The sequence below is a fragment of the Saccopteryx bilineata genome, chromosome 4 (genome assembly GCF_036850765.1).
Source record: "Saccopteryx bilineata isolate mSacBil1 chromosome 4, mSacBil1_pri_phased_curated, whole genome shotgun sequence".
Lineage (NCBI taxonomy): Eukaryota > Metazoa > Chordata > Mammalia > Chiroptera > Emballonuridae > Saccopteryx > Saccopteryx bilineata.
Window position 1 is genome coordinate 263,058,824 of NC_089493.1, and position 16,420 is coordinate 263,075,243.

Consider the following 16,420-nt stretch of genomic DNA (forward strand, 5'->3'; position numbering starts at 1 on the left):
TTTATTTTCACATTTAGTTCTTTAATCCTCCTGACATTGATCTTTAGGTACTATATTTCCCCATGTATAAGGTGCACTCTCTTCTGAAAAATTTGGGATGTAAAAACTGAGTGTCTTATGCAGTAGTTGTAAACTTTTTTAACTTGCATTTCCTGCTTTGTTGTGCTTGTTTTTGTGCTCATTATTGTAGTTTTTTTTACTTGAATTTCGCAATTTTTTGCACTTGTTTGCGCTCATGGTTTTGCACTTTGTTACAAGTATATTACTGTAGGTTACATTTTGCCGTGTTCTGCCCAGAAATGGCTCAGAAAAGATTTTCATACAGTGCCGAATTCAAGTTAAAAGTGATTCAGTTTGGAAAAGTTAATGGAAATCGTGCTGCTAGACATAAGCTTGGTCCTCCTCCAACTGAGAAATCAATCTGAGACTGGCTATGGGAAGAAGAAACTCTACTGAAAATGCCACGGCAGAAGAAGGCCATGAGAATCAAGTCAGCAAAATGGCCTGATTTAGAGAGGGAATTGAAGATATGGATTGAAGAGCAAAGGGCAATTGGAATTTCTGTGTCCACAAAGATGATTCAGCATGAGGCAAGAAGAATGACAATTTGACACCAGCCGGAAGAATAAAGAAACAAACTATAGGAGAAGTTTGTACCTGGGTGAAAAGATTCTGGGATAATATCAAGATTGAGATCATTGTCAAGTCATTTAAGAAGTGTGGTATTTCAAATGCCATAGATGGAACTGAGGACGGGGCAATATATGAAGACAGTGATTCGTCATCAGACACAGATGAGAACAAGCTAATGGATGGGAGTTTAGATAGTGATGAGGAGTTGTATAAATTTTATGATGAATGGAACTGAGTTCAATAAGTTTATGTAATACATTTTTTTTCAAATTTCAGGCCTCAAAATTAAGGTGCGTCTTATACATGGGAACATCTGATATATGGAGAAATATGGTATTTACTGTGCAGTTTGAAGAAAATTATACTTTTTTCTGTTTCTTCACTACTCAATGCATTTCCATTGTTTTTGAATACCTATTATGTTTAGAGAAAGTTAGTTATCTTTATAGATCTAGTTTATTTTATGATTTATTTAACTGTGCCTAAATAAATGTCACTTGTCATGTCAAGAGACTTGTTTAAAAGTATTTCATTACCAAAAATTGAAATATGAAGAGAAGAAAAGTATGTATACCTTGAAAACACTAAACAAATAAAAGTTGTTATAGCAATACTCATAGTGTTAAAATTAAAATGTAAGGCAAAAAGTAAAAAAGTAACATGAATAATTTATCATTAACATAAGATAATCACAAAGTTGAAAGGTATTAACAACATAGCCTTTAAATGTGTAAATTTAAAATTATCTGAATTACAAAGAAAAATAGTGAAATCTACAAATCTACAAACACAGTTGATACATTTATATCTGTACTAATAAATTAAGCAGACTGAAATATTAATGAAGATATACATGTCTGGAATAAATAAGTTAACAAGCTAAATCAAATAGATATATAATTCCATTCTGAAGAAAAAGAGACTATAAATTATTTTCAAGGAAATAGAAAATACAATAAAAAACTTAGTCATCTGCTCAGTTATAAATAAATTTTTAACAAATTTCAAAGAATCAATATCAGAAACCATATTTCTAATCATATTGTAAATAAATTAGGAAAAAAATAGGAAGATAGCCATCTCCCAACCCTATATCCAGAAACTAAAAATAATTCCTAAATAATTCATGAGTTAAAGAAGAAATCACTGTGAACACCACCAAAAAAGGAAGTCACTGTGTAAATAATAAGACATGTAAAATTGAATGAAAATGAAGTTTCCACATACAGAAATTTGAAAAATATAGCTAAATCTGTACTCTGAGGGAAATTTATAGCCTTAACTATTTTTAATTAATATAAAAAAGATTGATAAATTGTTCTGAATCCTGAAATTAGAAAAAAGAAATAAGCCCTGAAGTAAATAAAAGGAAGATAGATCAAAGATATCCACAGAAACAAATGAAATAGAATGGAGACTTCATTTTCCTGGGAATATGGCAGACTCCAGTTTTCATACCAATCCTTACTCACACTGACACCACTAAAAACTCAGGACAAAAAATTATTTTATATTTTTCAAATTAATAAAAATATTGAAGAAATATTCTTAAACAATTAAATATCTAACAAAATAAGAAACTTTCAAATGAAAATATAAATGCAAAAAAAAAATAAAATAAAATAAAAAAAAAGAAAATATAAATGCAGACCGGAATTTAAATATATAAATGAGGCACTCAGTACACTTTTGCCCTGTGGTCATTTGCTCTGCCTTGAATATCTCATCTCTTATCTTTCCTGGAGAATCAATTGTGAACTTCCCTATATAAATAACCTGACCAGTTTCTTGTAGTACATGTCTGTTTAGAAATGTCTGTTATATATAATAGGTGCTCAACAAGCATCTGTTGAGTGAGAGTATAAATAAATGAGTGGAGTAAACTGGGGAGGGCCATTGGGTCATAGAGAAAATATTTAGGAAAAAAGATGTGGCTTAGTGTTGGGGCAGGCTTCCCAGATTCTGTGTTTTCTTACCATGCCAGCAGGGCCTCATCATGTAGAGTAGTCACATTCAAGTAACTTCCACTTGAGTGCCCAACTAAAGAGTTGCAGGGCAGGGTAGAGGGTTGAGCACAGAACCAGAGCTCACCGGAATCCATGTCCCTGTACTGGCAGATAGGCCCTCTTGCTCCAGTTGACTCAGAGTGAACATTGCAAATCATAGTCTCTTCAGTTCCTTTGGGTCCCCGGAAATACCCTCTAAAATCAACCGTGGCCCTTTTTTCTCTCCAGATTCTTCGCAGAACTCCAATTGCCTCACTGGAGTGGATTAGCCTCACTTGCACCCGGGCCTTCCCAGACCAGAGAAGGGGGAAGGACAGCAGGTATGTGCCATTCTCCAGATCCTGGACATCCCCAGGCACCCCAGCCTTCAATTCGGGACCCAGCAGCTGTGCCCGAAACAGATCTCCACCATGGGTCTTGGGCCTGCCCCGATGGTCTCTGGCAACGAGGATGACCTCAAGATAGCCTCCCAGGGCATAGCTGGCCTGTGCAGGACCCTTCAGGTGGTAGGTGGAATTTTGGGGGCTGGTGGAGGCCAATAGGTCCCCCTTATTTCCTGGAGTTGGAGGCCAGTACAGAAGATGGGTCCAGTTAGCAAGCTCCTTGGGGAGAGACTCCAAGAGGGAAGGAGATTTTGTGAACTTGGGGGCAGATTTAGAAGCAGGCCGGTACGATGGGGGCCGAAGGGTGGTACTATCAGGCCAGGTCATCCTGCAGTAGAGGACCTGCGAGTAGAGAAAGGAAAATCTATCAGTGGTTTGTGTTTTCCTCACTTTCTTTCAGGAAGGGGATTTCACTCATCAAAGCTAGTTCTCTCTGCTGGGGATCCTCTCCTGCTGGCACCAGTCTGTTCTTCATCAGCCTAGTGTCTGAGTCATTACCAGATTTACTTTAGAGGAGCATCTCGTGTGAGGGTGAAGTTCTATCTCTGGATCTCAACTGTCCTCTTATCTCAACCTTTTCCCTCCACTACCACCCCCACCCCTGCCACAAACACAGAGACATGTGTGCGCCTGCCTCCAACTGACACAGCTCTTGCTTTCCTCTCAGAACCTGGCATTCTGATTGAGTCCTCTTTTTACTTCCTATGTCCTCTCTCCACCTCTCTAGCCCCATCATTTCCAACCTAGATTTCCAACAGAGTCAGAGGTGGAAGAGCCCTTTACTCAATTCTGCTGAGGGTTATACTAAAAGGAGGTTAGACCATCTCTTAGGAAGCTCCCTCACTGATTGGGCTCAGTGGACAAAAGAAGTGACTCAACCACAGAAACCACTGGAAAAATGAGATGCTGTAGAAAGCACAGGCAGAGGTGCAGGTTGGAAAAAGACTGAGATATGGCAGATTCTTTTCTAGGAAGACACGAAGTTTGCTAATGGCAGAGAGTCTCCTCCAGGGGCCCAGTGATCTCTAATCCCATACTCTGAGAAACACAAAGTCACAAATACAGACCAGAGAAGTGTAAGAAACCAAACAGGAAGAGCAGCAGAGAGGGAGGCCTTGTTTTGTGCGATGAACAGTGGTGGTGGGTTTGAGAGGGAGCTATGCACCTGGCCTATTAGATATTGATGTATGCCCAGCAATAGTCTTTTCTATTCAAGCAAGTGTAATTCAGAGAAAAGCAACCCACTGGCACATCTCAAAATCCATGGCAACACATGGAAGGTGCGTTTGAGGCTGTAGTCTCTGTTTTGATTGTTTGAGGACAGAACACTTACAGGATTGGCTCCTCTCTGGGCTGAAGAGGAGAAAAGTTGAACATCATAAAGTCTGGACTCAGATTCAGTACTGTGTGGATCCTTGGAATGCTTGGCCCACACGGGCCAGTGGTGTTTTGGGAGAAAGTATAGCTGATAAAGCGTTTGGTCCTAATGGGGCCTGTTCAGAGTCCCTCGTCCTGGGTGGAGAGAATATCAGGGGAGCACTAAACTGGGAGATCACAAATCAGAATGACTTCTTGTCCATCCCTAACAAAGGGCAAAAATGTGCTGGTGAACATGTCCCATGTTCCCAGAACCACAGACTTTATTTTTTGCCTCCTGTCACTTGCAGCTTTGCCACCACACAAAGGATCCTGAAAATCTGAACTGACCAGTAGGAGTGGCCTAGAGTTATGTTACAGCAAATTTGAACAGATTTGAGAGAGAAAGGCCAAAAATATCAGTTTAACATTAAAAGAATTACTAGGGGCCCTGGCTGGTTGGCTCAGCGGTAGAGCGTCGGCCTAGCGTGCGGAGCACCCGGGTTCGATTCCTGGCCAGGGCACACAGGAGAAGCGCACATTTGCTTCTCCACCCCTCCGCCGCGCTTTCCTCTCTGTCTCTCTCTTCCCCTCCCACAGCCAAGGCTCCATTGGAGCAAAGATGGCCCGGGCGCTGGGGATGGCTCTGTGGCCTCTGCCTCAGGCGCTAGAGTGGCTCTGGTCGCAACATGGCGACGCCCAGGATGGGCAGAGCATCGCCCCCTGGTGGGCAGAGCGTTGCCCCATGGTGGGCGTGCCGGGTGGATCCCGGTCGGGTGCATGTGGGAGTCTGTCTGACTGTCTCTCCCTGTTTCCAGCTTCAGAAAAATGAAAAGAAAAGAAAAAAAAAGAATTACTAGGTGTGAGAGGTTACATGAAAGCTTATCTTACTATTCTTGAAATGTCATTACAAGTTATATGTATTCTTTGGTATGTGAAAAATATTTGCTAATAGAAACAAATTTTATAAAAATTCTCTGGGCTTTGGAATGGTAACTCAGCTGGTTGGAGCATCATCCTGATTTGCCAAGGTTGTGGGTTCGATTCCCAGGCAGGGCACACGCAAGAAGCAACCAATGACTGTACAACTAAGTGGAATAACAGGTGATGCTTCTCTCTCTCTTTCTCTCCTATACTTCTCTGTAAAATATCAATGAATAATTTTTTTAAAAGTTTAAAAATTATCTGCTTAATTTCACTTTAACCAAAGAGGAACTATAAAAAGAAAAATACAGTTTGACCCATGGAGGCACGGTAGATAAAGTGTCAGCCTGTAATGCTGAGGTCCCTAGTTCAAAACCCTTGGCTTGCCTGGTCAAGGCACATATGAGAGTTGATGCTTCCTGTTCCTACTCCCCTTCTTTCTCTCTCTCTCTCTCTCTCTCTCTCTTCTCTCTCCTCTCTAAAATGAATAAGTAAAAAAAAACTTTTTTTAAAGAAAAAAAAATACAATCTGTCTAGATAGAAATGAAAAGAGAAAACTTCAGGAATAACATCTTTAAGGTGGCACGTAGGAAGCCCTGGACCTTCTTTCCCCCCATGAACACATGGATTCATCAACAATGCACAGACCAATTTCCTTCGTAAGAAGTACAAAACTAACTGAGAGGCTCTGCACTCGAGGGCTAGGCGAACATGAAAACAGACCTTCCAAAGCTGGGAGGAGATTCAGGACCCCCGTACTGCAATAAAACCAGGGAGAGAACCTCCAGTTCCCAGTTTCTATCAGCTCCAGTGCCCCAACGTTCCCATAAGTCTCCTCAGGGGACTGGTTTCTGGCCTGCTAGTTTTGCAGTGCTGACGAGACTAGCCCAATCTAGCTGTGTGGGGGAGAACAGGGACCACTAGGCTGGTCATCACCATAACTCCCCCCACCCCTCCGTTCACCTCAGCTCCCTATGCTGCTGAAAGAAGCCAGTCACAGAAAGACAAATATTACATGATTCCCTTTTTATGAAGTATCTAAAATAGTCAAATTTATGGAGTTGAAGAGTAGAATGCTGTTTGCCAGAGGCTAGAGAGAAGAAGAAATGGGGAATTACTAATTAGCATGCACAAAATTTCAGTTGAGCAAGATAAACTCCACAGGTCTGCTGCACGACATTGAACCTAAAATACGGCATTGCATATGTAAGAATTGTTAAGCAGGTAGATCTCATGTTAAGTGTTCTTATCACAATGAAATAAAATTTAAAAATAAAAATATTTCTTGTAATCAAAAGACACTATTAGAATGAAAAGCAGGCATGACACAGAGCTGGAGAAGATATCTGCTCCATGTACAACAAATGAAGGAGCTTGTATCCAGAATCTATAAAGAATTTCTAAGGAGTCCCGGGTTCGATTCCTGGCCAGGGCACACAGGAGAAGCGCCCATCTGCTTCTCCACCCCTCCCCCTCTCCTTCCTCTCTGTCTCTCTCTTCCCCTCCCACAGCCGAGGCTCCACTGGAGCAAAGATGGCCCGGGCGCTGGGGATGGCTCCTTGGCCTCTGCCCCAGGTGCTAGAGTGACTCTGGTTGCGACAGAGCGACCCCCCAGAGGGGCAGAGCATCGCCCCCTGGTGGGCAGAGCGTCGCCCCCTGGTGGGCGTGTCGGGTGGATCCCGGTCGGGCGCATGTGGGAGTCTGTCTGACTGTCTCTCCTGGTTTCTAGCTTCGGAAAAATACAAAAAAAAAAAAAAAAAAAAAAAAAATGGATGGAGCATACTTTAACAGCATTTCACCATAGAAGGAATTCAAATAACCAATAAATGTATGAATTTGTGCTCAGCTGAATTAGTTAGGAAAGGTATGTAAATTAAAACCACAATGAAATACCTCTCTGTAGTCAAAGAAAGGTGACAACTGTAAGACAATACCAATGTTAGTGAGGATATGAAGCAAGCAAATCTCTCATGTAGTGATGGTGAGAACATAAATCGGGGAAATCACTGCACAACTGGCTGTATGTATTGAGGTGAACATATGCATACCTGAGGACCAAGCGGTTTAGCTCGTTGGTATATACCCAACAGAAAGGCATGCATATGTATAGCAAATAATAATTAAAATAGCTCCAATCTGAACAGAATCCAAATGGCCATCAATAATAGAATGGTAAGTGCATTGTCAATATATTGATACACTGGAGTACGAGCATGAAATAAAAATCAACAAAGAACAGCTTTACATTACAACATGGATGAATCTCACAAAAATAGAATGAAAGAAGACACACATAAAAGAGTACGTAGTGTATGATTACATTTCTATAAAATGCAAAATCAGGTTAAAATAGACTATAATATTTATAGTTGGAAAGAAGAGAGGGTGATAGTGACAGAGAAGGAGGCAAAAGAAAAAGCTCTTAAGGGTACCGGTAATTTTTATATCTCGCCTTGCAATAATTACACAGCTCTACTTTTTATTTAATTGAGCATTTATGATTTATGTATTTTATAATTCAACTTTTTTAAAAAGTGGAAAGTTTTGTCTGCTGCACCAGTATATCTAACTATCACACAGTGAAAACTTACTCTGGAAAAGAAATCAACACTTTTTTGGACCTGACTGGTTTTCAAGTGACAGGAGAAGGGATAGAGAGACTCCCACATATGCCCTGACCAGGATCCACCAGCAACCCCTACCCAGTGCCAAGGCTTGGACCAATCGAGCTCTATCCTCAGCACCCAGGACCGACACTTGAACCAATTGAGCCACTAGTGCTAGAAGGGAAGGGAGAGAGGGAGGGGGAGAGCAGCAGATGGCCACTTTTCATATGTGCCCTGACTGGGGATTGAATCTGGGCCATCCGCACGCTGGGCCTATGTTCTATTCACTAAGTCAATTGACCAGGGCCTGGACCTGACTTTTTTTTTTCTTTCTGACTTTTAATGTGGATGAAAAAGGGGCCACACACTAAATGTGACAAGTTCAGGAAAGGACTCAATTTGGGCCTTACAAACTCAGAGACTGAAAGGAATCACACAGTGAGACAGTATAAGGACTTTGGCCAGGAATGAAAAATACCCAGTGACCAGGAAGCTAAGTTAAGATGATGAAGCCAGAACAAACATCAATATAAATGTGACTATCCCTCCATACTCTGTTTAAAACAGTTGCAGAATTTTGTCTCTATTTTAACTGCTTGCTTTTTCTACCCTGACAAATTCCACAAGCCTGCCTTTTCCAAAAAGCCTGTGTTGTTTTTTTTTCATGCAAGCCCACTTTGTCTCCAGCTGATAAAAGCAGCCAAGCAGAGCCAGCCTCCACCCAGTTCGCAGGGGCTTCCTTTTTCCTGTGCTGCCTCCCTTGTGCTCAAGCATAAGCCTAACAAACATCTGTCTGGAAATTTCTCTGGAGTTTCCTCTTGGTTTCTATCTTGTGGAACCCAAGAACCCCAACCAGTAACAATAAGATGGTCTGATCATCTGTAATAAACTTAAAAATTCTTAACTTAAAGGAAGTTGTGGTGGTGGGTAGTCATATCCTAGATCTGTAGCTTCCTTGACAAAGGTCAATCTTTACCTTAAGTAAAATAATACATCTTTGGAATGTCAAAGCAATCCCCTCTTGCATGACCCCTTTTAAGAAGCAATCATGTATGCCAACAATGAAACAACTGAGAAGGAACTCAAAAGAATAATCCCCTTCACGATTGCAACAAAAAAAAATAAAATACTTAGGAATAAACATAACAAAGAATGTAAAGGACTTATATAATGAAAACTATAAACCATTGTTAAGGGAAATCGAAAAAGATATAATGAGATGGAAGAATATACCTTGTTCTTGGCTAGGAAGAATAAATATAATCAAGATGGCTATATTACCCAAAGCAATATACAAATTCAATGCAATTCCCATCAAACTTCCAATGACGTTTTTTAAAGAAATAGAGCAAAAAATCATCAGATTTATATGGAACTATAAAAAACCCCGAATAGCCAAAGCAATCCTAAAGAAAAAGAATGAAGCTGGGGGCATAACAATACCTGACTTCAAACTCTATTATAGGGCCACGACAATCAAAACAGCATGGTATTGGCAGAAAAATAGACACTCAGACCAATGGAACAGAATAGAAAGTCCAGAAATAAAACCACATATATATAGTCAAATAATTTTTGATAAAGGGGCCAACAACACACAATGGAGAAAAGAAAGCCTCTTCAATAAATGGTGCTGGGAAAACTGGAAAGCCACATGCAAAAGAATGAAACTGGACTACAGTCTCTCTCCCTGTACAAAAATTAACTCAAAATGGATCAAAGATCTAAACATAAGACCTGAAACAATTAAGTACATAGAAGAAGACATAGGTACTCAACTCATGGACCTGGGTTTTAAAGAGCATTTTATGAATTTGACTCCAATGGCAAGAGAAGTGAAGGCAAAAATTAATGAATGGGACTACATCAGACTAAGAAGTTTTTGCTCAGCAAGAGAAACTGATAACAAAATAAACAGAAAGCCAACTAAATGGGAAATGATATTTTCAAACAACAGCTCAGATAAGGGCCTAATATCCAAAATATACAAAGAACTCATAAAACTCAACAACAAACAAACAAACAATCCAATAAAAAAATGGGAAGAGGATATGAATAGACACTTCTCCCAGGAAGAAATACAAATGGCCAACAGATATATGAAAAGATGCTTATCTTCTTTAGCTATTAGAGAAATGCAAATCAAAACGGCAATGAGATACCACCTCACACCTGTTCGATTAGCTGTTATTAGCAAGTCAGGTAATAGCAAATGTTGGAGAGGCTGTGGAGAAAAAGGAACCCTCATACACTGTTGGTGGGAATGTAAAGTAGTACAACCATTATGGAAGAAAGTATGGTGGTTCCTCAAAAAACTGCAAATAGAACTACCTTATGACCCAGCAATCCCTCTACTGGGTATATATCCCCAAAACTCAGAAACATTGATACGTAAAGACACATGCAGCCCCATGTTTATTGCAGCATTGTTCACAGTGGCCAGGACATGGAAACAACCAAAAAGCCCATCAATAGATGACTGGATAAAGAAGATGTGGCACATATACACTATGGAATACTACTCAGCCATAAGAAATGATGACATCGGAACATTTACAGCAAAATGGTGGGATCTTGATAACATGATACGAAGCGAAATAAGTAAATCAGAAAAAAACAGGAACTGTATTATTCCATACGTAGGTGGGACATAATACTGAAACTAAGAGACATTGACAAGAGTGTGGTGGTTACGGGGGGGAGGGGGGAATGGGAGAGGGATAGGGGGTGGGGAGGGGCACAAAGAAAACAAGATAGAAGGTGACAGAGGACAATCTGACTTTGGGTGGTGGGTATGCAACATAATTGAACGACAAGATAACCTGGACTTGTTATCTTTGAATATATGTATCCTGATTTATTGATGTTACCCCATTAAAAAAATAAAATTATAAAAAAAAAAAAAAAAAAAAAAGAAGCAATCATGAATTGTTTCTCATTAGCACCTTGACCAGGGCAGAGGTCAGAGCTTAAGCTGAGCCAGTGACACCTTGCTTAAGCCAGTGACCTTTGGGCTGAAGTCAGTGACCATGGGATCATGTGAATGATCCCACACTCCAGCTGGGGACCCCACACTCCAGCTGGGGACCCCACACTAAAGCTGGTGACCCCACACTCAAGCTGGATGAGCCTGCACTCAAGCTGGCAACGTCGGGGTTTTGAACCTGTGACCTCAGTGTCCCAGGTGGATGCTCTATCTACTACACCACCACCAGCCAGCCCAGATTGACCACTTTTAAGAGAAACCAGAAATTCATATTTTCAAATGAGAGCTCCTCTTGTTTAAATACCAACAACTCATTTAATTGTTTTAAATATAAATTGAGACTGACCAGTGGTGGCGTTGCAGTGGATAGAGTGTCAATCTGGGAACTGAGGTCCCAGGTTCTAAACCCCAAGGACATCAGCTTAACTGCAGGTTCATCCAGATTGAGCACAAGGCTCACTAGCTTAAGCGTGGGGCTCCAGCTTGAGCGTGAGATCATCAAAATGACCCCATGGTCTCTGGCTTGTGCCCAAAGGTCACTGGCTCAGCTGGAGCCCCCTAGGTCAAAGCACATACAAGAAGCAATCAATGAACAACTAAAGTGACGCAACTAGGAGTTGATGCTTCTTATTTCTCTCACTTCCTGTCTCTCTCTCACTAAAAACAACAACAACAACAAAACAAAACAAAACAAAACAAAACTCCCAGAAACATGAGTTGAAACAAGTCAAACAAATGTTATCTATAGCTACATTAAGTCCCAGAAACCCAGTACAACCCTGGTACAAACAGGCATTCTTAGCTTCTTGTCACAGCGAAGTTGCCCAAAACATCACTAAGGTCACTCCAGCCAACTGCCCACTCTCTTTTCAGACAGAGAATGTTTTCCTGACTCTGCCTCTTTTTCTCTGTGCTAAGAAGCAGAATTGGACATCACAGACTTGTTCTCTTTCTCTTACACTGTGGCAGAAAGGGTGAGAGAGCTAAGAATGATGTGAATTGCTTTTTTTTTCCTCCACTGGGATTTCCCTGAAACAATCTCTTCTGGGTTTATGTGTCTAATTCCCTAATAGACCCCAACACTCAACTCTTCTTAAGGAGGACATTCCACCCTCGCAATTGCTGCCTCTGGAATCACACAGGGACAGATGAAAGGAGATTGAGAGCTCCCTCAGTCCCCTCTCTCAGAGTAAGACAGTAATCAATCCAAACTTGAGGTTGCTTAAGGAGAGAACAAGATAGGGCAGAGCAAGGGCAGTACTCACCCAAATGAGAAAGACCGATGCCACAATCAGAATCTTGTATCCCTTGTATTGCTCCATAAACAGACCCATGGCAGCATAGACTCTTCTCTGAAATATCCAGTATGAACCAGGAACTTAGGTGCATAAAAAAATAAAACACTAACAATCATAAAACAATAAGTTTATTTTGGTCTTTGAAGTTACTAAGTTCATTCTTGTAACTTTCCAAGAGAGGTGCATGTTCTGCCTGATACTTCAAAGTCTTCCAGACTCTTTTTCTCTCAAAATTCATCTTTCTAAGTTCCAAGCTTATAGTGGAATAATCCATTGCATGACCTTGGATGGGAACACAGCCAACAAGAAAAGAATGTTTTGCCAAGAGAATTGTTTTGTGACTCGAAGGTGGGTCACTGAAACAGGTCTATTTGACTGAAGGCAGTTGCTGGGTTTTCTTCTTAGTAAAACATTCTCATGAGCTTTCTGTTTTCTTCAAGGCTATCCCTTGAGATAAAAGAAAGAAATGTTGTGGGAACCATAGAAGCAATAGCAGTTAATGCCTTTTGATATTGTATTGTTATTAAGCTATCATGCAGATGTATTCCATGTATCTTTAAGTAACGGTTATGCTTGATGCTATGCCAATTTCTAAGTAAACAAGCTTTTTGAAATCTTGTGAATAAAAATAGGACACAGCACGAACTCAGCGCCATTTGCCTGAGCGAGCAAGTGGTCATTTGCTAGTTCACGAATATTTCGTCTGCTGATCTCTCTCTCTGTGCCCCCGACTCACAACAACATTTGGCGCCTACCATGGGGCCTTAAGAAGAGATTAGGAAGGGGCAAAACCGAAAGGGTAAATTGGACGCAGTGTGTACGCAAAACTTTTGGGAATAACTAGCAAAGTCATGGGGAATTCCCATTCATTATTAGATGACTAAGTATAAGTTTTAAAATCCCTTTTAAAGGGATCTGGAATTCAGATAAAAGACAAGGAATTGTTATGTCTTCTAAATGCTATTCAGAAACATTGTTATTGGTATACTCCTGAACATCGTAATCAATTGAATTTGAATGTTTAGCAACAAGTAGGAAAATATTTACACTACACTCATCAGCATGGAGATCTGCTTGATGCTGAAATGTCGGCTGCTTATAATCTTATTGCTAAGCCCTTGGCTTTTTGCAATCAGATGGAGATTCTGTTAAAGACTTGAGTGAGGTTATTTATAATGAGCCTGAAGAACTTGATTCAGCACAGAATGAACAGAATGATGATTTGAACAATACTGTCTCTGCTTCTGAGGTTACTGATCATTTTAATGAAATTCAGCCATCCACAGGCTTTTATTTCTCTTTGCCAAAAAGTGAGGGAGCCCCAATAGATGATGTTGCCTGTCTAAAACATTTATTAAATAAATTACAACTTACACTGGAACAACAGGAGATTGGAAATCAGTATACTGCTTATCCTGTTCAAAAGCAAAATACATGTGAGCCTACAACTCCTCCAATTTAAGGTCAAGAATTAATCGATTTTGGCAGGGGAAGGATTTTTCAATTCCCTGAAATCTCTGAAATGCAACAGGCACTTGTGTATCATGATGATTTAGAATCTAATTCTAGTAATTTTTCTGCATCTATTTTTCCAATTATTCGACAGCCCTTCCCTCCTAATGCTCAAAGTCCTGGGAGAGGCCATAATGTTCAATTTGAACAAATTGAATTTACTTTCTTAAAGCTAGTCAAACAATCTGTTACTATGTATGGACCTCAGTTCCCATATGTTCAAGGCCTTATCTCTTGCTACTGTAATGATCATTTAATGATTCCTTTGGATTGGGATTTATTTGCTAGTACGATTTTGGAATCGGGACAATATTTACAATTCATATCTTGGTGGAGAGAGGAGGCTCTTCGAATATCTTGCATAAACACCAGAAATAATCCCCCGGGAGCTACTTTTGAAATGCTTATCAGCGCTGGCGCTAATGCAGCTGTGGGACAACAAACTGGTTATATTGATGCTGTTATAGCTCAGATTAGATCTGCTTATCTTAAAGCCTAGATGCAAATCACTGGAGTTGAAGACAAGGGAGAAAAGCTTGCAGCTTTACATCAGTTGGTACAAATTCAATTAGAATTAGGACATATAGAAGGATCATGAAGTCCTTAGAATTCTTTAGTCTTTGTAATAATAATAATAAATATATATATAATATATATATAATATATATATATATACTGATTTTCTTTGGTGTTTTAGCTACAGTCTTCTGAGCTATCATTTTGTTTCTTTCTTATTTTTTGCCTGGAAACTGAGGCAGGGGACATGTGTTGGATCTGACTATAGAAAATATCCCAGCAGCTGCCAAGAGAATTTCCTTGGGGAAATTTTGTTTAGTCCCATCCATCGTCAGTCCCTCTATCAGAATATGCCCTGATTAAAATCAGGCAGGCATCTTTCTAGTCTGACTGCTCTGAAATCCCGGGTTTCTCTTTGGTTTGTCTGGTCTGGTTTGTTTGATTCTAACTTTTGTTTAGTTTTTGTTTGATGTTGTCTAAAATGTGATTTTTAAGGCCTGATTTAAGTGTTTATATGCAAAAATGAAAAATGCTGGCTTCTATATTGAAAAAAAGTTTTATCCATATATTTTTTGCTTTAAAATTAGAAATTATAAGGAGCGCTCATTTAAATTTAAATTGAATGGAATATGAATCCTTAAGACTTGCTAATTTGGTTAATACATTGTAAGGTATATTCAAAGTTTGAAATCAAATAAGAATTCAAGTATTAGAATTAATTAAAGTTATATTTTATACTTGTGTTTCTGTGTTGAAAATCATCTTATTTGTGTGTAAAAATATGCTCAAATCTGTAAAGCTAAGGAATTAAGTAAAATTAAGTCATTTTAAAAATTTATCTCAAGCTGCTTCAGGCAGTTGGCTGCTTGTAAGGCCACATCCTGAAAAAGGAGGCACAGAGAAAAGCAGGAATTTAGTTCCTCTGATGTCCTATAATAGACTTAACAATACAGAAGACTTTTAGATATAGACACTGATGCATCTCTTACTGCTAAGCAACATTATTTTTCTTTTTAGCCCACTTAGGCAGTAGTCACTAAGCTACAAGGCTTAGGGAAAGTCCCTAACAAAGCTCTAAGATCTTTTTTACAATAGGAGAATAACAAGGGTCATTTGGCCTCTAATAAAGAAAAACATTTATCTTATAAATAATTAAAAGAGCAACTTTTAAAATTACAGTCTAAACTTTCTGACAAGGAGTTTTTTTATACTCACTATGACCAAATTTCTGTCAAGGCTCTTAAAGAGTTAAAAACAACTTGCTCCCAGTATAGAACTAACTGTCTTTATATGCAGGAACTATTCTCCTTCATAGACTCTGAATGTTTTGTCTCAAAAAATTTAGAAATGTTAGCTTGGACTGTTCTTTCAAAAGCAAAAGAGTTACAATTTATGACTTAGTAGAAGAATCAGGCTTGTATTCAAGCTAATCGGAATGCTAATGCTAAGCCTCTTATTAATATTACACAAGATGAACTTTTTAGATCGACAGTTTGCTAATTTACAACAGCGACGTAGGCAATATATAGAAGTGAGGATTTGCTCTTATCTCCACAAATATGGGAGACCAGTAGATACCTTCCAGAAGATTGAAGCCTTGGCATAAGTCGGAAATAGAAAAAAAGGAGGTTTGACAATTAAATAAACTTACCCAGAAGGCAAAAAATGTTTTAATTAAGACTAAAACTTCAAAAACATCTTTAACTCTGTTTCTAACAATGCTAGTTGTCATGTCTATGACAATAAGCAGAACTAACTATTCTTACTAAGTTTATATTACTTCCACAAGCAATGTTGAATAGCCCAACACTGTATCAACATTATGTAAATCAACCTTTAGAATAAATTTGTCAGAAATATCCTCAGTCTTTAATAATCCATTATATAGATGACATATTAATAGCTTGTGAAAATAATGCTGAACTTTCAGTCATCCTTAAAGATGCTTCTGAAACCTTAAATCAGTATAGTTTAATTATAGCTGAAGACAAAATTCAAACACCCTATCCTATTAACATTGTTACTGATTCACAATATGTAGACTATGACCAAATATAGTTAAATGTATAGAAACTGTTTATATTTCAATTGATAGTTCTAGACTGCACAAATTGTTTCAAGAGTTACAACTTCTGTTGTAAAAACAAAATTCACCTGTCTATATAACTCATATTTGTTCTCATACAGCTTTACCAGGACC

General features: G+C 39.1%; 2 protein-coding genes across 7 annotated transcripts in view; both read right to left on the minus strand.

The window, feature by feature from the left end:
* Positions 1 to 16,420, minus strand: part of LOC136334318 (NXPE family member 3-like) — a 288,032-nt gene that overhangs the window by 142,074 nt on the left and 129,538 nt on the right. The window lies entirely within an intron of this gene.
* LOC136334317 (NXPE family member 3-like) overlaps positions 1 to 16,420 on the minus strand; it is a 75,702-nt gene that overhangs the window by 31,110 nt on the left and 28,172 nt on the right. For 4 of the 6 annotated variants that reach the window (XM_066274364.1, XM_066274360.1, XM_066274362.1 and 1 more), the window contains exons 2-3: positions 12,160 to 12,272; positions 2,610 to 3,364 (exon numbers count right to left, since the gene is read on the minus strand). In XM_066274364.1, the coding sequence (XP_066130461.1) occupies positions 2,610 to 3,364; positions 12,160 to 12,228 (824 nt within the window). In that variant the 5' untranslated portion in view covers positions 12,229 to 12,272. Of the gene's footprint in view, positions 1 to 2,609; positions 3,365 to 12,159; positions 12,640 to 16,420 lie in introns of all 6 variants that reach the window. The other 2 variants (XM_066274366.1, XM_066274361.1) reach the window with 2 other exon arrangements.